Source organism: Chanodichthys erythropterus, chromosome 21, assembly GCF_024489055.1.
Source record: "Chanodichthys erythropterus isolate Z2021 chromosome 21, ASM2448905v1, whole genome shotgun sequence".
Lineage (NCBI taxonomy): Eukaryota > Metazoa > Chordata > Actinopteri > Cypriniformes > Xenocyprididae > Chanodichthys > Chanodichthys erythropterus.
Window position 1 is genome coordinate 40,702,393 of NC_090241.1, and position 24,216 is coordinate 40,726,608.

Sequence of the window (24,216 nt, forward strand, 5' to 3'; positions counted from 1 at the left end):
AGAGTACAGTAATAGCCAGGGTGACCTTGAAAAAATATCAGTTGACAGAATGAGCTAACCTATAAAAGAAAAGATTTTTATGAGTGTTTGAAAATGGGCCACAGTGCAAGTGCTAAAATGCACTTTGATAGTGAAGGTGAGTTTGACTTTAATTTTCTCCCAAACTGTACAGTAAAATGGTATGAAAATGAGTACAGTAATAGCCAGGGTGACCCGGAATAAATATCAGTTGACAGAATGAGCTAACCTATAAAGACAAGATTTTTATGAGTGTTTGAATATGGGCTACAGTGCAAGTGCTTGAATGCACTTTGATATTATAGGTGAGTTTGACTTTAATTTTCTCCCATACTGTACAGTAAAATGATACAAAAATGATTACAGTAATAGCCAGAGCACTTAATAAATATCAGTTGACAGAATGAGCAAATATGTAAAGAAAAAGTTTTTATGAGTGTTTGAAAATGGATATTGTGGGTGAGTTTGACTTTAATTTTCTCGCAAACTGTACAGTAAAATGATATGAAAATTGGTACAGTAATAGCCAGGGTGACCCTGAATAAATATCAGTTGACAGAATGAGCTAGCCTATGAAGATACTTTTTACAATTTTTATTTTTGATGTATATATGTTTTATATATAAAAATAAAACAATTTACATTAAGCATGTATGATAATTAACATTAAAATTCATAAATAATGTTTAAATAATTATTGTATCTATAAAAACACTAAAATCAAAAAATTTAATTTAATAGTAAAATTAATGATCAATATTAATTAACATTACTATTAAGATCAATGTTAACATTAATAATGTAGAACAATAAACGAATATTAAACATTACAACAAAAAATGTAATAAAATTAATAAATTATGTATAAAACTATTAGCATTAATTAATATGCATAATGTATAATAATTAATGTATAATATTTATAAAACATTAAAATCAATAATAAAAAAATAATAAAAAAAATCGAATTAATAAATGATTCATAATAATTACCATTAATATTAACATTAACATATGATGTATAGCACATATAGAGACATAATAAGATGGGGAAAAAAGCAATATATAACTTATCTGATGTCTCTTTACGTTCTTGTCCTTTTTACGGTTAACTGCAAGAGTATAAAGGAAACTGCCGTCTTTAAATGCATTTAGACCGTTTCCAGCACCCATACCGTAAGTGCAGGAATAGACGAGCGACCTAAAAAAAGTGCGGCTGGCTTGACCATGTATTTTCGACGCGCGGCCCACTTGACCGCATTGAATGTTTATTTGTCAGTCAGTCGCATGGTGGCGATGAAAAATACAGCAAACTATTCCCAAGTATTCGGAAAAATACTGAGCTGAGGAGGAGGAGGAGGAGGAGGAGGAGGAGGAGGAGGAGGAGGAGCAGCAGGAGGAGGAGCAGCAGCAGCAGCAGCAGTGTTATTCCGTCTTCTGCAGCCAGTCAGTTTGTGATGGAACCGGATGGAACAGATTCGGCAGCAGTGGAACTGCGAGTCTGGACCGCAGTCACTGTTCGGCTTTGATTTAGAGAGATCATAACATGGAAATCGAGAACCAACCAATCCTAGCATTTAGAAGTTGAAGAACAACCTTTATTACATTCATAACCTACTACTTTATCTGCTGCTACGATTTATCTGTTTTCAGATCTTCATAGTTTGTTTTAGTAAGTATATTTACAAAATACACGTACAAAAATTTGCTACAAAATTGAAATTAGATATCGATTGAACAATGTTCATATTATTAACGTCATTTTGTTTTCAGCAGGCATTCTAACGAATAATGCTTCCTATCAAACTTGCTAATACTGTTTGCTAACACTGTACGTCGACCGTCTCCTAAAATAACCGTTTATAAATGTACGTTCTGTGTTTAGTAACGATATATTAAATTATAGAGGTAGTAAAGAACACAGTTTTAAGGTTTATAGGGTTTTTTATGTTTGAGTTTAATGTGAGGGTATTGCCGTGTTTGGGTTGAATGGTAGACGTTACTGGGTGTGCTAACAGGCTAATTGCTTTAGCTGCAGAGATCAGACACGTTATTTCTAATATACAACATTCAAATGCGGAGAAATAAGCAAACGCTACATTTATTTAAAGACACAATTCTAGGACCTGATAAGTCATAATAGCACGTGTTTTGGATATAGTTTTTTTTATAGATGTTTTGTCGCCTCTCGGCGAGTTTAATTATTATTTGATGTAATTTTCTTTTCTTTTTTCTTTTTAACATGTTGGTTTAAATAGTTTAATCTAGTTCAGGGATGGACAACTCCGGTCCTGGAGGGCCTGTGTCCTGCAGAGTTTATCTCCATCCCTGATTTAAAAACTCACTTGCCTATAACTTTCTACTAATCCTAAAGACCTTGATTAGCTGGTTCAGGTGTGTTTGATTAGGGTTGGAGCTAAACTCTGCTGGATACTGGCCCTCCAGGAGCGGAGTTGTCCATCCCTGATCTAGTTTAATGTCAGTGTATCTCACACGAATGGGTTTTATTTAATAGAGAATACTGTAGGTAGGTCTAGATCACAGTGTTTGGATAGTAACAGTTAACTTTATATGATATTATTGATAGTAACAGCGGTATTAGTGTATGACTGGATAGTCTGTTTTTCCATGAATTTCCAGTTGTACTCTTCTTTTGTTATCTGTATAACCGTCTTTAAGAAAACATGAAGTAACTTGATTCAGGAATGTATTTATTCTGACATACCCAATAAGATATCCAGTAGATGCCAAGGAAGTAACATAAATCATAAATCTGTACGTGGTGGTAATGTATTTGGCTGGTAGGGTTGCTGTTATAACATTTACCTTTGTTTGTTATTAACTGGGACAGACTTAAAAGTTTAAAGCTTGAACATCATTTACTTGTAAATTAGTAAAGGACAAGTTAGAGGATACTTTGCATTTCTCTGTCTCTTCATACATTAAAGATGTTTTCAACATTCATTCTGAATATGTTTGTGTATTCAGGCTGCGGAATCAACATAAATTGACAGCATGAACTAGACATTTCTTGAATTATTTCCTTCCAACATGCCTCTACACAATTGTTGTATTATGTATTAAATCTTAAGATTTTTGTAATCTGTAGTCAGATTTATTTATAGAAAGTCATGCGTCTGTCCACTTTGTGCTGATTTGCATGTGATGTAATATTACTAATTTTGAGAAATCTGCCCAATCTGTTGGGTTCATTACATAAGGTGGAATGTTTGACTGCTTTCCTGGCTTTGTCTTTTTTTTTTTAGATTGCCAGCAACGTCATAGTCTCCACCATGGTTCAGAAGTATCAGTCCCCTGTGAGGGTGTACAAACATCCTTTTGAACTGGTCATGGCAGTAAGTGTCACACACAGTCTTAACATTCAACAGTACATTTTAGTACATCAATCTGTTTTCCATGAATTTAAAGCTTCTCTAAAGGTGGATCACTAGCTGTATTTACATGGATCAGAATAATCCATTTGTAATCGAACTAGTAGCACAGTCTGAGTAAAAATCTAATTTGGATTGTAAGGGGTGGTTTAAACCTTTTCTAATTCATTCAATGGTACATGTAAACATTTGATGTGATTGCAAACCGAAGACCTAGAAATGGCATAATGACGTAAGACTCAAGGAATGAGCTGTTGTCAGGGTTTTTCCTGGGTCAAAAATGGTCTTCGGTGGTGACAGACATGGTCATACACACAAACAGTAAAAAGTGCCCTACCCACGTGATCTGCGAGCCCAATACTGACTATAAAGTACCCGTCACTCTCACTGTAATTCTTTCTTGCCCTCTTTGCAAAAAAAAATCTGTAATTTTATAGCTTTATTAAGAGAAGATGCTTCTTTGCTAGACCTGAAAATTATTTTGGTATGAACAATAATAATAATAATAATAATTAATAATCAGTATTAAAAATCAGCATTAAAAAGTTAACTAATAATATAATTTTCTACCATATACAATTGAATGCAGCTGGCTAACAACAACTTGCTTTGTTCTGGTTTCACCTCACTCCAGCCTGATTTAATAGGTAGGCCTAATTTACTACACATTGTCATTTAAATAACCTGAAAATACTGTAGATTATTAAGGCTAGTTGTTCGAGTAAATGATTCGTTATAGACCGTGTGGGCAGATCAGTAGTTTTCATGATTCATTAAAATGAATCTGTTCAAATGAGTCTTTAGGTCGCGAATCGGACATTATCGGATGTTGACGCGTTGCGTGCGAATTAGGACATCGCAAAAGATTTGTCAACTCAGAAAACACTTCATAACTGGATAGTTTTTGTTTACTGAAAGTGTGGTTTATGTCAGCTGCATGTGCGGGACACCTGTCAGAGAAGATGAGATGACATTTATTAGCACTATTCACATCCAGCGGTTATTCAGGAAAAACATTCTCTGAATGCGCCTCGTGAAATATAGATTCGGTCTTCTGAACTTTTAGCATCGTGCCATTTGATTTAGATTATTTGCGAGGTAGAGAGAGAGCAAAGATGGTGCTTAGGCTACTTTGAAGTTCGTGCGCACGAGGGAGGATCTCTGCTCGTTCTGTCCGTCAGCGCAGCAGTCATCTGCATCACTAATATACAACTCTCAATAACTGATCAAATAAGGCAGAATAATTGATCAGTGGGAAACTCTGTATTTGTGCAGTCCGCACATGTCAAAAGATTAAATATGATTTGAAGCTTGTCACATATAAATGCTTACATTAGACAATCACTTAATTTAGCACGGAATGACTTAAAAGTTTATTTTGATTGAAACAAAAAGTGTCCATATTAACATAGTTACTGTCTGTTTTGGCAGTCTATACACATGAATGTGGATTGTGGAAGAAGGTGCTCTGTTTTACAGAGGTTATGCAGGGCTTGCATTAGTCCATTTTCAGGTTTAAAGATGATTTATGTACGTTTCTAGTAAGTGCAGAGTTTTTAGAAAATGTAATATGCAGGGCTCCAGACTGCACCTAAAACGGTAGCATTTGTGACTAAAAATATTAATTTGCGAGTGATATTTTTGCTGAGGTCGCCATTGGTGACCATACAAAGTCACACGTTATGACTGTAAAATTTGCATGTTATTTGCGTGTTCTGTGACCAGTAGCTGTAACCAAACCTGCTCTGCAGACTGCAGATATACACACAATGCAGCGCATGCTTGCCGTTTGAATATCAATCATGCTGATCACTTTCATTATTCCACTCCTCTCATGCTCATCAGATAAATTTAAGGTCATTAATGCCTCGTTTCCACTGAGCGGTACCGTACGGTACGGTTCGGTACGGTACGCATTTTTTTCCGTTTCCATTGTCAAAAGTTGTGAATGGTACCCTAATTCCGAACCGTACCGTACCAATTTTTTGGGACCCTTTCGTTGGGGTACCAAGCACAACAGTACCGTACCAAAAGGGTGGAGCTACACTCTGCAGAACGTTGATTGGTTGACAGAGAATCGTCACTTGCGCGTGCTACAAGGGGAATGACAACACAAGAAGCGCCACACTCAAACGTGGTTCAGACAACGCGTGCATTAATTATCTTCACTTCATGTAGGCTATATAAAACAAAATATAAAACACAACCCTGCCTCTTTTCGTTTTTATTTAAAAAAAAATATGAAACCTCTTAATGTGTGGTTCAGGCAATATGTGCATATGTACTCTGATTATCTTCACTGTATGTAGCCTATAATAAAATTAAATAAGAAAAAACAACCATCTCTTTTTGTTAAACGTCAGTTTTAATTATCAATAATAACCATTATAAATAAAATATGAGAAGCTATAGGCTACAAAAAGAAATAAAGACAAGCAAACAATTCAGTCAAACGTACAGCGCACTACAACGGTAAAGTTAAATAAATATATAAAGTTATAAAACTTAATTTTCCCCTCGGCCAAAACGATTTGCCCGGGAACAATTTATAAATTCATTAAACCAAAGATTGCCCGTTATACACAAGATGAATGATATCTTGTTTTTAACCATTACAGAGACAACAGAGCCAGCAGCGATTGTCAGAAGGACTAGCCGAGGTACAGCTGCTCTCAGCTGGGTACATGAGCACCGAGCGCCCGGTGATCGCCTGGATCTCACAACTCCGACAACGTCAGATCAAATTTTCAAATAGGCGCTATCTTTATAAATTAACCACAGATTTGAGATTTAAACAACTACATTCTCGCCTGAAAAACTTTTAAAACTACATTTCATGATACAGTAAAATAGTTTTTAAATTACGCAGGGTTTCTCCTCCGCTTGCTGGTAGGTGCTGCGGCATGGACGTCTGAACTTTGCAATCTTGGTATTCTGAAACGCCGAATGCAAAACTCGTCTTCTTTTTGTGACAGACAGCCTCAAGCCGAGAAGCAAGAACAAGATCTGCTGTAGTATGTCCTCCATTGTTGTTTACTATATCGTTTTCTTCTTCGCGCGAGAATGACGTCGATCACTATTTTCCGGCTACACCACGCCTATCAAGTAAGGGTACTGTTTGCGGTGGAAACGCAAGCCTGATCAAGGTGTACCGCTCCGAACCGTACCGAACTGTACCGAACCGAACCGTACCGCTCAGTGGAAACGAGGCATAAAAGTCTTCAGTGCCTAAAGCCCCATTCACACCACCAGCGACTTTTTCGCTGCATGTCGCTAGTCTCTGTACTGTGAAGTCGCTTGTGGGCGTTCATAGTGCTATCGCTCTAATATCATTCGTAGACTGCACGTCCGATCATATCTATAGAAAATGCGATCACAAATGATAAATAAAACTAAGAAATCATTCTAATTTGACAAGGAATTAGGTTTAAAATAATTAAAAGTAATATTCTGCTGTTGTGGAGTGTTGTAACTGCAGAGCTCAGTGCATTAAATCATTAACTAGATTACCGATCGGTCTATCAACAAATTAAACTCACTCATACTGTCAAAAAAATCAATTCTTCCGAATTTGACAAACAATCAATTCTCTTGTCCCTAATAATCAACACAATGCAGGGGAAACCGTAATATGAACTGCAGCAGTGCTACACTGCTCACAGCATCATATAATTAACAACACAAATGTATGAATGAAACTCAGAAGACTGCCGACAGTTTCTTTTCCACGCATCATTTTATTATATCCATGTATGTACAGTCAAATCATATAAAACAGTGAAATTGCTCCAGAACTATTCCTGTCTGTCTTGCCTGCACTCGAGACAGTGACGTGAGCTCCAGAGAGCTCCACTCCTATTGGTTGTCGCTCGCAAAATTCGCTTTTGATTTGCATACAGTTGAAATATATGAAGTTTTGTCACGTGTCTCCCGTCGCTTGATATGCCTACATTGTCGCTAATGGTCACTGTCGCTCTTGTCGCCGGAAGTCGCCAGCGCTCCATTGAAATGAATGGGATCCTGTCGCTTTGTCACTGCGTGTTGCTGACAGTGTGAATGGGGCTTTAAACAGTATAACGAGTATAAACTATCATTTTAAAGGTGCCCTAGATTTAAAAATTGAATTTATCTTGGCATAGTTGAATAACAAGAGTTCAGTACATGGAAATGACATACAGTGAGTCTCAAACTCCATTGTTTCCTCCTCCTTATATAAATCTCATTTGTTTAAACGACCTCCGAAGAACAGGCGAATCTCAACACTGTACGCCCCAATATTTGCATAATGCCAGCCCATGATGTTCCCAACATTATAAAAAGCATTAGACAAGGGCAGCCAGTATTAACGTCTGGAGCTGCACACAGCCGAATCATCAGACTAGGTAAGCAATAACAACAGCGAAAAATGGCAGATGGAGCAATAATAACTGACATAATCCATGAAAGCATGATATTTTTACTGATATTTGTAAATTGTCTTTCTAAAAGTTTCGTTAGCATGTTGCTAATGTACTGTTAAATGAGGTAAAAGTTACCATCGTTTCTTACTGTATTCACGGAGACAAGAGCCGTCGCTATTTTCATTTTTTAAACACTTGCAGTCTGTATAATGCATAAACACAACTTCATTCTTTATAAATCTCTCCAACAGTGTAGCAATAGCCGTTAGCCATGGAGGACAGCCTCAAATTCACTCAGAATAAAACTTTTAACATCCAAATAAATACTTTTCTCACATAATTCGAAGCATGCATGCATGACGAACATCTTGTAAAGATCCATTTGAGGGTTATATTAGCTGTGTGAACTTTGTAAATGCGCTGGGGGGGGGGGCTCTCACAGTTTTATACTTTAACTTGACATTGTCAAATGTGGCAGAGCAGCATAGTGCAGCATTTCTTCACCTACTGAACTGTTCTGAAGTCAGCAATGAGCTGTTGTTGGCAGTGTTGGTGAAGCTACTCTGAAACTGTAGCTTGACAACTCACCCTCATATCATTCCACACCTGTAAGACCTTTGTTCATCTTCAGAACACAAATTAAGATATTTTTGATAAAAATCCACTGTCTCAGTGAGGCCTCCAATGACCGCAAGATAATTTAAAAAATGCCTTTCAAATGCCCAGCAACACATTTAAAACAGTTCTTGTGACTACAGTGGTTCAACCTTAATGTAATGACGAGAATTGTTTTTTTTGTGCGCCCCCCAAAAAAAACAAAATAATGATTTTATTCAACAATATCTATTGATGGACAATTTCAAAACATTGCCTCATGAAGCTTCAAAGCTTTACGAATCTTTTATTTTGAATCAGTGGTTTGCCGCTGTATCAAACTGTCAAAGTCACATGAACCACTGAAATTTCAAAACACTTATGATGTAACAAAGCCTCATTTAATGAAATCATGTGACTTTGAATGTTTGATACACACTCCGAAACACTGATTTGAAACAACAGATTTGTGAAGCTTCATGAAGCAGTGTTTTGAAATCGTCCATCTCTAGATATTGTTGAATAAAGTTAATTTTTGTTTTTTTTGCCCACAAAAAGTATTCTTGTCATTGACTGCATCATAGATAGCGGTTTAAAAGGGTGCTGCTGTTAGAATCCGGATATTGACACGAAGCATGTTACACATGAAACATGTTACATGTGTTTGCACCATATTGTAGTGAGTAACTGAGTATTAGAGTGACCTTTCTTGGTATTGCTGTTTCAATTAGCCCACCATAATCTGTAGTCTGAGCCTGTCAAAGGCAGATACGTTACTTGTTGGTTTTAAGGAAAATCATTTTCAAATAATGTTCTATTTTTTGCCAAATAACCCTGCGTATGTTTCCACAACCCCTTTTTTTTCTTCAACCCATGCATTCACTGACCTCAAATACGGCTCATCACTTGAAGCATGTAAGTAGTAGTTAAAAGTCTGCTCGCTCTAATGTTAGCCTAGTCCTAGATAAATGTGCGTTATTATTTGGTACATATCCATGTTTGTGAGAGCGCGCTTACTGCATGACATGGAGGCGGCGGTGCGATCACTTGCATTTAACTTAAAATACTCAAACAAATTAGAGTAATGCAAATGGTAAAAGGTCCACTTTTATTTCTGTAAAATCACAATAACAGCAAAATGTTTTGCTTTTGTAAAATAATGAAAACAATCAGAATGTACTTTCAGCCTTCTCGTTCTCAGTGAACTTGAGCACATAAAAATGAACCGAAACTCAGCATATACTTGCCTTACGGACATGAGAAATGTATCTATAGAAAGCTTGAAATGTCTACGTATAAATGAACCAATTAAAATGAAAAATAATTATTCTCAGATTATGTAATCAGTATGAAACCTGCATATATGCACATTAGGGGTGTAACGGTACACAAAACTCACGGTTCGGTACGTACCTCGGTTTTGAAGTCACGGTTCGGTACAGTTTTCGGTACAGCAAGTGGAGAGAAAACTAAACATAAAATTGCTTTTTTTATTATTAAACAGAGGTTTACTGAACAAATTGTTTTTTTGTCTTTAAATATATTAAATTTAATTAAAACTAAAAGTTTCTTAAGGATAAAAAAAATTATCTCTGCTAATGCTATAAACTATGTAGGGAGCCCTAACTTGAAAGAAGCCCAAACTATTAGCCTAAATTCAATTGCTTTTTATTTTTAGATAAAATAATCAACACTCAAATAACAAATTGTATGCAAACCTGTAAGCTGCACCTAAGGCAGTTTTTGCATTAACTTCTAAATGTTTTTACTCCAATTCGTTGTTGAAATATAATCATTTCTACACAGTGGCTGTTATTTTAACATCAGATTTATTTAAACATACATTAAATAGCCTAATCAGGATATCACTAAAAGATTAAGTAAAATAATGAATATATTGGCTAATACAGTGCATATATTAAGCGAAAGAGTTCATTTCTCTAGCGAACTAACAAGCTGTGAACACTGAATGGCTTTTCTGAGGTAAATGCATCATGACATATTGTTGAATACGGACGCTTTCATTGATGTCTTTCCACCGTTGAAACACTGAATGAGCGATTACATGAGATATGACCGTTTCAGTAAGTTGTACTGAATCTTGCAACATACCTTCAGATGTTCTTTCATGTTTATTCTGTAACTAGTATTAAGGAGGAAGAGATGAACATTCACTTGCGCTCCGCGCTTGCGCTGCCGGTTGAACTGAGGCGCCTGTACAGTGATCTGTCACCCCACATCAAAGCACGTCAAAATGGCATTTTCTGTTTAAACTTCATGATTTCGTGGACAGAATTTGAAGGATGATACTTTGTTTCTTATCGAAAGTAACAAAACGCAGAGCTTATTGCGGTTATTGGTGGTGAATATTGGTTGCAATGTAATGCTTCGGTACACACGTGCACCGTACCGAAAGCCCTGTACCGAAACAAATAAAACAAATACGTGTACCGTTACACCCCTAATGCACATCCTTTGTGGAGATGACGACAAACTAGCTGAAATAGTCAGGATGTAATAAAAAAAAAAATTAAAGGGCATATTGCAGGTTAGATCTTCAGTGATTCAATGTATAGAAAAATCACGTAGGAACTACATACACATATAAATGCGCTACTTAGGCTTCTGGAGTTGCTTTTTGTGAGAGAATTTTACTTTCGCATCTGAAAAATGCCAAATTGGAAGTGAGGTAACGGGAGGGAGTGTGGTTAGTATAAACAATAGGAAAACAATGGATCGCAATGACAGTTCGGATGCTGAGGAAATTGTAAATGTTTATTCATACTCGTATAATAGACCACAGCCATTCAGTTAGCCTTCTATGTGGACAAGAGAGCAGGGACAGGCCCGAATAAGACAGAATAATGGTCAAAAGAGACACATTAGCCGCTTTTCCACTGTCGGGCCAGTGTGAGCCAGGGCTAACAGCGTGCTGGGCTGGGCCTATGGCCACAGACCTTAGGCACAGAGGCCAAAATCAAGTTGCGTTTCCACTGTTGGTCCGCTAGCTCCGCAGCGCTGATCTAAAAACTGCCCTTAAACACACCTCCCTTGATCAAACGTCACACAACCCAACACTTCAGCGTGTAGACCATCACCTGACTACGATTAGCTCTGCCTTTAACCTTGACCGCGCCTCAAGCCCCAGCTGGCTCGCTTTGGACCAAGGTTTTCGGCGGGCTGAAAAACCAGTGCCTTTGGCACAGAGGAAGTGCCAAAGAGGTACGATCAAGTACCGGAAGTGACAGTGGAAACGCGACCAGCCCTGGCACGCACTAGCACTTTGGCCCGGCAGTGGAAATGCCGCTATTGAGCTATGGTGTGTGGAGAACAGGGCAGGAGACTGGTGTTAGCTTATAGTTATAAACGTTAGCTAACGATATGTAACACTGTGCTCAGATCACAATATAAACAGACATTTTAGCATAATTTGTGTGTTGTGGTTCGTTAAGAGCAGAAGAGAACTCGATACTCGCGCTGTGTCTGTGTGTGTGTGTCACATAGGCAGGACATTCACAGACAGTGCGTCCCCTATTGCCTTGCTGTGCTTGAATGGTTTAAAAACATTAGCATGAATAAGAGCGTGATCATATAACGCAGAAACGGATACTAAGTTAATTGCATCAAATACAAATATTTTTAACGCCTTAAAGTGGGGAAAAAAATATTAACCTCGGTGCCGCGGTTGTCAAGTGATGAAACGACTGAACACCGGTAACACGACTACCGTAGCAAGCCTAATACACACACACATACATCTCTCTCTCTCTCTCTCTCTCTCTCTCTCTCTCTCTATATATATATATATATATATATATATATATATATATATATATATATATATATATATATATATATATATATATATATATATACATACATACATACATACATACATACATACATACATACATACATACATACATACATACATACATACATACATACATACATACATACATACATACATACATACATACATACATACATACACATACACATACACAGGTGCTGGTCATATAATTAGAATATCATCAAAAAGATTTATTTCACTAATTCCTTTCAAAAAGTGAAACTTGTATATTATATTAATTCATTACACACAGACTGATATATTTCAAATGTTTATTTTTTAATTTTGATGATTATAACTGACAACTAAGGAAAATCCCAAATTCAGTATCTCAGAAAATTAGAATATTTTGAAAAGGTTCAATATTGAAGATACTTGGTGCCACACTCTAATCAGCTAATTAACTTAAAACACCTGCAACGGCCGTTAAATGGTCTCTCAGTCTAGTTCTGTAGGCTACACAATCATGGGGAAGACTGCTGGCTTGACAGTTGTCCAAAAGACGACCATTGACACCTTGCACAAGGAGGGCAAGACACAAAAGGTCATTGCAAATGAGGTTGGCTGTTCACAGAGCTCTGTGTCCAAGCACATTAATAGAGAGGCGAAGGGAAGGAGAAGATGTGGTAGAAAAAAAGTGTACAAGCAGTAGGGATAACCGCACCCTGGAGAGGATTGTGAAACAAAACCCATTCAAAAATGTAGGGGAGATTCACAAAGAGTGGACTGCAGCTGGAGTCAGTGTTTCAAGAACCACTACTCACAGACGTATGCAAGACATGGGTTTCAGTTGTCGCATTCCTTGTGTCAAGGAACAACAGACCGTGTCAGAAGCGTCTCGCCTGGGCTAAAGACAAAAGGACTGGACTGCTGCTGAGTGGTCCAAAGTTATGTTCTCTGATGAAAGTAAATATTGCATTTCCTTTGGAAATCAGGGTCCCAGAGTCTGGAGGAAGAGAGGAGAGGCACACAATGCACGTTGCTTGAGGTCCAGTGTAAAGTTTCCACAGTCAGTGATGGTTTGCTTTGCCATGTCATCTGCTGGTGTTGGTCTACTGTATTTTCTGAGGTCCAAGGTTAACGCAGCCGTATACCAGGAAGTTTTAGAGCACTTCATGCTTCCTGCTGCTGACCAACTTTATGGAGATGCAGATTTCATTTTCCAACAGGACTTGGCACCTGCACACAGTGCCAAAGCTACCAGTGCCTGTTTTAAGGACCATGGTATCCCTGTTCTTAATTGGCCAGCAAATCTAGAAAATCTAGAAAATCTATGGGGTATTGTGAAGAGGAAGATGCGATATGCCAGACCCAACAATGCAGAAGAGCTGAAGGCCACTATCAGAGCAACCTGGGCTCTCATAACACCTGAGCAGTGCCACAGACTGATCGACTCCATGCCACGCCGCATTGCTGCAGTAATTCAGGCAAAAGGAGCCCTAAACTAAGTATTGAGTGCTGTACATGCTCATACTTTGTTCATACTTTTCAGTTGGCAGAGGTGGAAGTAACGAATTACTGTAAGTAGTTTTTTCGGGTTTTTGTACTTTTTTGAGTACTTTTTTTAATCTGTAATTTTACTTGTACTTAAGTACAAATTAAGCTAAGTAATCTACTTCGCTACTTGTAAAATCACATTCCTTTACGGAGTACGCCAACAATTTTAATTAATATTGAAACCTTTGACTGGCATATTGGTAGCCAATAAAGTTATCCGATCATAAACGGACCAATGAAAAGCCTGATATTTTACCAGCGGCGCGTTCTCATTCTCTCTTCTCCCCGACAGCGAGTTTGACATAACGTTACACCCGCCTCCTCCTGCTGTCACTCGTTTCAGTTACCGCGCAGGATTGCAGGTATTGCAGGTGTTGCAGGTATTGCGCATAATTTTAATCTTAAATTTAATACCTGCAGGTTTGTGGAGAGCGCATTATTGTAACGTGAGAGCACATTCATGTAATGGCAGAAAACGACACAAGCTCTCAAATATACAAGTGAACTGCCTCTCGCAATCGCAAATATCTCCATGCTCTTAAATTAAACGTTGTCAAAAGTTATCAAACAATCAGAATAGACTTCCATGCCTGGCCGATGAAAATGCTTCAGGAAATCTTATTGCCTGAAAGTGAAATGCACCAGAAAGTCTCAACAAATAAATGTGGAACTTTAATTTCTTTACAATGTAGATGTACGTTTCAGAATGGGGCATTTGTATGATTTTTACATATAAATAACCTAGTCTGTCTAATATAAACTTCATCACTACATACAGACAGGTTAAACCATTCTGATGTTCTTTTTATCTAAATAAACAACATTATATGGCTCTTAAAGGGTTAGTTCAACCAAAAAATTGAAATTTCTGTCATTAATTACTCATCCTCATGTTGTTCCAAACCCGTAAGACCTTTATCTTCAGAACACAAATGAAGATATTTTTGATGAAATCCGAAAGCTTTCTGACCCCAGACTGCAACGTAATTGCAACTTTTGCAGGCCCAGAAAGATAGACATTGTTAAAATAGCCCATGTGACTACAGTGGTTCCACCTTAATGAATACTTTTTGTGTGCAAAAAAACAAAAATAACGACTTTATTAAACAATTTCCTCTCTCTGTGTCCCTCTCTGACGGTGTTCATGTGAGCACCACAGCGCATGGCATGCATGTGATGCTGACGCAGAATCTGACCAATAATGAGCCTACGTTCTGACGTAGAACCTGGAAGTGCTGCACTGTGTTTACTACGTCAATAGTGTCAGAGACTGACATGGAGGAGAAGAAATTGTTGAATAAAGTGGGTTTTTTTGTTTATTTTGTGCACAAAAAGTATTCTGGTCACTTCATAACATTAAAGTTGAACCACTGTTGTCACATGACTGTTTTAACTATGTCTTTACCTCCTTTCTGGGCCATAAAAAGTCGTAATAACGTTGCAGTCTATGGAGGGTCAGAAAGCGCTCAGATTTCATTAAAAAGATCTGAATTTGTGTTCTGAAGATGAACGAAGGTCTTATGAGTTTGAAACAACATGAGAGTGAGTAATTAATGACAGAATTTAAGATACAGGGCATATAAAAATTCAGTGTTGTTATATTTCATATACCGCAACTGAATTGAGGTAAATTGTTTTTGTTCTTATTTTCTATGATATTCTAATTATATGACCAGCACCTGTATGTATGTATGTATGTATGTATGTATGTATGTATATATATATATATATATATATATGTATATGTGTGTGTGATTTTTTTTTTTTTTTTTTTTTTTTTTATTATATATATATATATATATTACACACACACACATACACATACATACAGGTGCTGGTCATATAATTTAGAATATCATCAAAAAGCACAACGGGCAGAGTGGTGACTGATTTGACGGGAGAAGAACTAGAAACAGTGCTCAACAGTATCCCCCGGTCTACTGGCGAGTGTTCTGTTTTAGTGGGAGGTCCTAAAGCGACGAGAATATTTTTGGTGCGCCAAAAAACAAAACAAAATAATGACTTATTTAGTGATGGCCGATTTCAAAACACTGCTTCTGGAAACTTCGGAGCACAATGAATCAGTGTATTGAATCATGATTCAGATCGTGCGCCAAACTGCCAACGGCTGAAATCGTGTGACTTTGGTGCTCCGAACAGCAGATTTGATACACTGATTTATAACGCTCCGAAGCTTCCTGAAGCAGTGGTTTGAAATCGGCCATCACTTTATGAGTCATATTTTTTTTTTTTTTGGCGCACCAAAAATATTTCCGTCGCTTTATAATATTAATGTTGAGCCACTGTACTCACATGAACTGATTTAAATATGTTTTGTAGTACCTTTATGGATCTTGAGAGAGGACATGTCAAATGCTCCCTATGCAGGCCTCACTGAGCCATCGGATTTCAAGTAAAATATGTTAATTTGTGTTACGAAGGTCTTACGGTGGTGGAACGGCATGAGAGTAGGTAATAAATTATAGAATTTTCATTTTTGGGTGAACTAACCCTTTAACCCTCTGGGGTCTGAGGATTTTTGGGGCCTTGGAGAAGTTTTGACATACCCTGACATTTGTACTTTTTTCAGTTGTTCATAAACATATTAATGGAAAAAGTGTCATTATAATGTATTCAGCACAAACTAGGCTACAATAATATGTGAGGAACATGTATGTACATGTTTGTGTTTTTGAAGGAATAACGTTTATGCATGGTTATTGAAAAAACAAAAAACTTAAGTCACTGAAATAAAGCCAAAAAAATATATTAGTCAAGTCAAATTTATTTATATAGCGCTTTTACAGTTGGTAATTGTTTCAAAGCAGCTTTACATATTAGAAGCACAGAAAAAAAGGGAAGTGGTTAAAACTGTACAAACAAGCGTCGGCTGACTTCCAGGGGTGGAGAAAACCCCCTAGGAGAAAAACCCAGCGTGCTAGCACTGGGAAAAAAGTCCTAGGAGGGAAAAAACCCCTTGGAAGATATATATATATATATATATATATATATATATATATATATATATATATATATATATATATATATATATATGTAAATGTAAATGTATATGGAGATCAACATCTGAATTGTACATTTTTATTATAGAGATTAAAAATCGATTATATATAAATATATGTAAGCGGATACGGGGATTAAAAATCTGAATTATAGATGCAGCCAGAATTGGATCTTTAGGCCCATTGTCTCCTGGGCTACGTTGTAGTCAGGTCCAGACGCAGGTTCTCCATCTGATCTGGATACGGCCTGGATCCCGCACCCGGCAAACCTCAGGATAAGCAGAGAGACAGATATTAGCGTAGATGCCATTCTTATTCTGATGTACAGGTATATCTAGTGTTATAGGAAATGTTCTTGGTTCCGGCCGACCTAATTATTGCAGCGTAACAATCCTTTAACGGATTTGAAAAATGTTAATGTATTGATAATGTGTTATGTGTATGCAAGAGCAAAGAGATGTGTTTTTAGTCTAGATTTAAACTGACAGAGTGTGTCTGCTTCCCGAACAATGCTAGGAAGATTGTTCCAGAGTTTAGGTGCTAAATAGGAAAAGGATCTGCCGCCTTCAGTTGATTTTGATATTCTGGGTATTATCAACTGGCCTAAATTCTGAGATCGCAATAAACGTGAAGGACTATAATGCATTAAGAGCTCACTTAGGTACTGGGGAGCTAAACCATTTAGAGCTTTATAAGTAAGTAGCGAGATTTTAAAATCTATACGATGTTTAATAGGGAGCCAATGTAATGTTGACAGAACTGGGCTAATATGGTCATACTTTCTGGTTCTAGTAAGAACTCTAGCTGCCGCATTTTGGACCAACTGTAGTTTGTTTAAAAGCCGAGCAGAACAACCACCCAGTAGAGCGTTACAGTAATCTAGTCTTGAGGTCATGAATGCATGAACCAACTGTTCCGCATTTGTCATTGAGAGCATATGTCGTAATTTAGATATATTTTTTAGATGGAAGAAGGCGGTTTTACAGATACTAGAAACATGACTTTCAAATGAAAGATTGGTATCAAAGAGCACACCCAGGTTCCTAACTGAGGACGAAGGTTTAATGGAGCACCCGTCAAGTGTTAGAGAGTATTCAAGGTTTTTTCGTGAGGAAGTTTTTGGTCCAAAGATTAGGATATCAGTTTTTTCTGAATTTAATAATAAGAAATTTCTTGTCATCCAGTTTTTAATGTCAGCTATGCATTCTGTTAGTTTTGTGAATTTGTAGGTTTCGTCAGGGCGCGAGGAAATATAGAGCTGAGTATCGTCAGCGTAGCAGTGAAAACTAACACCATGCTTCCTAATTATCTCTCCTAAGGGCAGCATGTACAGAGTGAAAAGCAACGGTCCTAATACTGAGCCTTGTGGTACCCCATATTTAACCTGTGATCGATACGACATCTCTTCATTAACTACCACAGACTGATAACGGTCAGATAAGTATGATTTGAACCATGCCAAAGCAATTCCACTAATGCCAATATAGTTTTCAAGTCTTTTTAAAAGAATGTTATGATCGATAGTGTCAAAAGCAGCACTGAGATCTAATAACACTAATAGAGAAATACAGCCACGATCGGATGATAGGAGTAGATCGTTTGTAACTCTAACGAGAGCAGTCTCAGTACTATGGTATGGTCTAAATCCTGACTGGAAATCCTCACAGATTCCATTTCTTTCTAAAAAGGAACACAGTTGTGTTGAAACTGCCTTTTCTAGTATCTTTGACAGAAAAGGTAGATTCGAGATTGGCCTGTAATTTACTAAATCTCTCGGATCTAGTTGAGGTTTTTTAATAAGAGGTTTGATAATAGCCTGCTTAAAGGTTTTTGGCACGTGTCCTAGTGTTAAAGATGAATTAATTATATCAAGAAGTGGACCTACGACCTCTGGAAGCATTTCTTTCAGTAGTTTAGTCGGCATAGGGTCTAACATACATGTCGTTGATTTTGATGATTTGATAAGTTTAGATAATTCTTCCTCTCCTATAGCGGCGAATGATTCTAGTTTTACCTCAGGGACACTACAGTGCACTGTCTGAAGCGAAACTGTAGACGGTTGCATGTTTATAATTTTCTCTCTAATATTATCAATCTTGCAAGTAAAGAAGTTCATAAAGTCATTACTGCTGTGCTCTATGGAAACGTCAGCAGTTGAATCTCTGTTTCTAGTTAATTTCGCCACTGTGTCAAATAAATACCTAGGATTATGTTTGTTTTCTATTAAGAGATTTGAAAAATAAGTAGATCTAGCATTTCTTATGGCTGTTCTGTACTCAATCATTTTTTCTTTCCACGAAAGGCGAAAAACTTCTAGTTTTGTTTTCTTCCAACTACGTTCAGCTTTTCTAACAGCTCGTTTTAGAGCCCGAGTGTGCTCATCATACCACGGCGTTGGATTAGTTTCCTTAATCTTCTTTAGACGTAAAGGAGCGACTACATCTAATGTGCTGGAAAAGAGAGAGCCAATAGTTTCTGTTGCAGCATCAAGTTCTTCTAAGTTGTCAGGTATACTAAGGCGATGAAACTGCTCGGGGAGATTATTTATAAAGCAATCTTTAGTGGCAGACGTGATTGTTCTACAATATTTATGGCTGGGTGGTGGTTTTGTAGCCTTGGCTAATTGTATTATACACGAGACTAAATAAAGATCTGATATATCATCGCTCTGCTGTAGAATTTCAACAGCATCAATATCTATTCCATGCGACAGTATTAGATCTAGGGTATGATTACGACAATGAGTGGGTCCTGACACGTGTTGTCTAACTCCAATAGAGTTTAAAATGTCTGCAAATGCCAATCCAAATGCGTCTTTATTATTATCTACATGGATATTAAAATCACCAACAACAAGGACTTTATCCGCAGCCAGTACTAACTCTGATAGAAACTCAGCAAATTCTTTGATAAAGTCAGTATGGTGCCCTGGTGGCCTGTATACAGTAGCCAGCACAAATGTCAACTTACATAATGTTACATAAAGCACCATCACTTCAAAGGAATTATATTTGAAATTCTTTTGAATGATTCTGAATATATTACTATAAATTACAGCAACACCTCCCCCTTTGCCTTTCTGTCGAGGATTGTGTTGATAATCATAACCTTGAGGACTAGATTCATTTAAAGTAATGTAATCGTCTGGTTTTAGCCAGGTTTCTGTCAAACACAGCAAGTCTAGTTTATTGTCTGTGATAATTTCATTTACAATAAGTGCTTTTGAAGAAATAGATCTAATATTCAGTAACCCAAGCTTTATCATTTGTTTATCTGATTTATCTGTGATTTTCATTTTTTGAACATCAATTAAATTTTTACCCTTAAAAGGTTTCGGAAGTTTTTTGTATTTACTAGTTCGAGGTACAGACACAGTCTCTATGTGATAATATCTAGGTGAAAGTGTTTCTATGTGCTGTGAATTATCTGAGTTCTGTGACGTGAGGCGGCTAGCAGATGGTCGGTTTAGCCAGTTTGTCTGCGTCCTGATCTGGGCCCTGGTTTGTCATGTTTCAGCTCTAAGACTATTTGCCAAATTTCTAGAGAGAAGAGCAGCACCATCCCGGGAGGGATGAATACCATCTCTTTTCAACAGATCAGGTCTGCCCCAAAAGCTTTTCCAATTGTCTATGAAACCTATATTATTCTGCGCACACCACTTAGACAGCCAGCCATTGAGTGATGATAACCTGCTAACTATCTCATCACTCCGACGAACAGGAAGAGGGCCAGAACAAATTACTTTTGCTGACATTGAATTTGCGAGTTCACACACCTCTTTAATGTTAATTTTAGTGATCTCCGACTGGCGAAGTCGAACATCATTTGTGCCGACGTGGATAATGATTTTAGAATATTTACGTTTAGCATTAGCCAGCACTTTTAAATTTGCTTTGATGTCAGGTGCTCTGGCCCCCGGCAAACATGTGACTATGGTGGCTGGTGTCTCTATTTTCACGTTCCGTGTAATAGAATCGCCAATTACTAGGGCACTTTCAACAGGATTCTCAGTGGGTGCGTCACTGAGTGGGGAGAACCTGTTTGATGTTCTAATCGGAACGGAAGAGTGGTGTTTGTTCTTGCCATTATGCCGCCTCACAGTCACCCAGTTAGCCTGCTGCGTGGCTTCTACAACCGGAACCGAATGTGTAGTGTTTACTAGGCTAGTCGCATCCAAAGCAGTATCTAAGGCCCTTTCATTCTCACTATCCTCAATTAAAGTTTGGATGCGTGTCTCTAATTCTGAGATTCTCTCTGTCAGCCTGACAGAGGGGCGAGGGTGATGTGCGGGACGCTGTACCTCGCGGTGGATCAATGAATGCCGGGCAGCAACGTCTCCACAGCTTCCCGATCTGGCGAGGACAGATCAGAATAACATACATCGGATAAATCCGCCATTCAATCGACAAGGAAGGTTGGTTTAGAGGAAAAAAAGAAAGTAGACGGTAGCTAGCAGGCTATGGCTAACACTAGGTGGTTACGCTGGTGGATTGCTAGTAATAGATCGTTCCGTTTAGTAATACTATGCAATAGGTTAAGTAATCTAGTGAAAAATAAGAAAGTTATATTATGTGAATAGGAATAAAGAGAAGGATTTTGGATAAACTTCACGAAGCTCCGAGCGTAGATCAGACGGCTGGCAGGCAGCAGCGTTGAACCGGAAGTCCCCCAACGCACCTGTGTTCCTTGTGAACACAGGTTCCTATTAAACCTGTGTTCACAAGACTTCTGGGTATTGGAGATTGTAGACTAGAGTTTTTGTTTCAGAATGATGTAAAAATTATGCTGCCTACTCATTCATGTAAAACAATATAGATTTAAATTTTGTAAGACACTTTTTGTCAAGAAACACAGTATGCGTGGAGGCGTGAATCACAATGAGTTGTAATGACCTGCATAAATAATGAGCTCTTTCAGTCAGGTGTGCTGTGAAAAAATCTGTGATCATGTCTCAAGCTCATCATGGTGTATATCAAACATACAGAAAAAACAGCAATACTGTGAAATATTATTACAATTTAAAATAATGGTATTCTATTATATATGTTAAAATATATTTTATTTCTGTGATGCAAAGCGTCTGAACAATTATGCTACCTCTATGGCAGGGATTCCCAAAGTGTGGTACGCGCACCCCCAGGGGTACGCAAGCTGGAAAAATGGAAAAATGTAATCACGGTCTGTTTTTTTTTTAAGTGGGATTTTTCCATACAATAAAAAAAATGAACAGTAAACATTTCCTTTGTAATCGCTTTTATTTTAAATGAAAAACTATAAATTATTAGTTTTTGATAAAAACGTAAAAGACAGCAGCTGCTCTTCTTTTATGCAAGCAGCGATGGCGGGCCCAAGCCCGGTGGCACCGCCACCTCGGTGGCTTCAGGGCAACTGTGCACAGCGGGCAATAGGCATTTAAAACGGTTAAACATCAAAGGACTATGTCAAATTCACTCCACATTTACTGCACTACAAGGTGCTGCTATAGAGCCCCTCCTCCCTGCCCATTTTCAAAGGATTACATGTGCCAAGTTTTAACATTATTCTGATTAATTTTGAATCAAATCAGGTAAAAATAAGAGGGTGATCTCAAAGCATTTCAAAAAGTGATACACTTCCTGCTGCTAGTTGGTGGCGCTATAACTTTGACTCACAATAGTCACATCCATGTGATTGGACTACTACAACCAACACACTCCTGAAGTTTCATAAAGCTCAATCAATGTATGCAGAAGTTATAACACACTTCCTGTTTCCCTTTTCTCGCCATAAATTTGTTGCCTCGCCACGGCCAAACCGTTCGAGATATCAAAAATCCGCTGGCAATCTTTCATCATCGATGTCTTGACTTCATGCTGACCGAGTTTGGTGGTTATCGGATTAATTGCCTAGGAGGAGTATATCAAGTTCCAGAGCATGCGTTTTTCAAACAACCCATAATAGCTGACTTCCTGTTGAGGTGACGTATAACTTAGAGCACAAAAGTTGTTCGGCCCGATGAGGTCTATATGTGTACCGAGTTTTAGACTTATATGTGCAAGCGTGTTTCATATATGGACCAAGTTTTCGGCCTCAATTCAAGGGGGCGCTGTCGAGCCCCCCTGCCACGCCCGGGTACCAGCCTCTGTCTGGCTGTCATGGCCGCAGGTTCTGACCCGTGTGCAAAATTTCAAGAGTTTTTGAGCATGTTAAGGCACCCAAAAAGAAAAGAAAGATGAAAAAAAATAAAAAATCCTTAGGGGATCAAGAGGGCCCTGCGCAAATTTTCGCTTGGGCCCTAATAATAATAATCCTTAGAAGAACAAGAGCGCCCTGCGCGCTTAATTCGCTTGGGCCCTAAAAAGGGCCTTCAGCCCCTTACAGGGCTTTGGCCCTAAATATAGCTGCGAGCAGCGATGACGGGCCAAAGCCTGGTGGCACCGCCACCCCTGTGGCTTCAGGGCAACTGTGTATGGCAGGCAATGGGCATTTAAAACAGTTAAGCATAAAAGGACTGTCAAATTCACTCCACATTTACTGCACTACAAGGTAGCGCTATAGAGCCCCTCCTCCCTGCCCGTTTCTAAGGCTTTGCTTATGTCTACTAGCTAACAATCCTGATGTGTGTGTGGAGTTTCAAACAATTTGAAGCATGCTAAGAGTCTCAAAAGCATTCAAAACCAATATAAAAGTTTGATGCGTTGCCAGAGCAACTGTGTTTGAGATATCACAATTCTTTTCAAAGGTCTACATCTGACATGTTTTGACATTATTTAAGTTTGAAGCTAATAGGGTAAACATAAGATGGTGATCTCAAAGCATGCTGAAAGTAACACATTTCCTGCTGCCAGTTGGTGGCGCTATAACTTTGACTCACAAAAGTCACATCTATGTGATCAGCCTTGTAGAACGAAGACACAGCTGAAGATTCATCAAAATCAATTAATGTATGCAGAAGTTATAACACTCTTGCTATTAATTCGTTGCCTCGCCACGGCCAAACCGTTTGAGATATCCAAAATTCGTTTGCAATTAAACAACTTCAATGTGTTAGCAACAAGTTAAAAAAAGCTTGGTGTAAATTGGATAAACCCTGTAGGAGTAGTAGTATAAAATTCATAGCCTGTTTTTTCAAAAAAATTAACATTCAAACCAAAATAGCCGACTTCCTGTTGGTCGGAGCTAATGAATGTAAATTAGAAAATTGTCCGGCTTGATGAGAACAATATGTGTACCGAGTTTGGTGACTGTAGGAAAAACTAACCCCCCCACTTTTGTCAAAAGGTGGCGCTACTGAGCCCCTCCACCACGCCCATTTCTATGGCTTTGTTCATGTCTACTGGTTGACAATATTGATGTGTGTGTCGAGTTTCATGCAATTTGAAGCATGTTAAGAGCCTCAAAAACACTCAAGAATATTATTACAGTTTGACCTGTTGCCATGGCAACAATATTTCAAATATCAA

General features: G+C 37.9%; 1 protein-coding gene across 8 annotated transcripts in view; it reads left to right on the forward strand.

Annotated features, from left to right (window-relative positions):
* Positions 1-1,425: 1,425 nt before the first annotated feature.
* The window catches only part of si:dkey-237i9.1 (SEC14-like protein 1), a 281,973-nt gene continuing 259,182 nt past the window's right edge, over positions 1,426-24,216 (forward strand). For 7 of the 8 annotated variants that reach the window (XR_010893428.1, XM_067373417.1, XM_067373418.1 and 4 more), the window contains exons 1-2: positions 1,426-1,690; positions 3,285-3,374. Coding sequence is in view for 6 of the 8 variants with exons in the window: in XM_067373417.1 (XP_067229518.1) it covers positions 3,312-3,374 (63 nt within the window). In the remaining 2 variants the exon portion in view is untranslated. Of the gene's footprint in view, positions 1,691-3,284; positions 3,375-24,216 lie in introns of those variants that run through there. The other variant, XM_067373421.1, reaches the window with a different exon arrangement.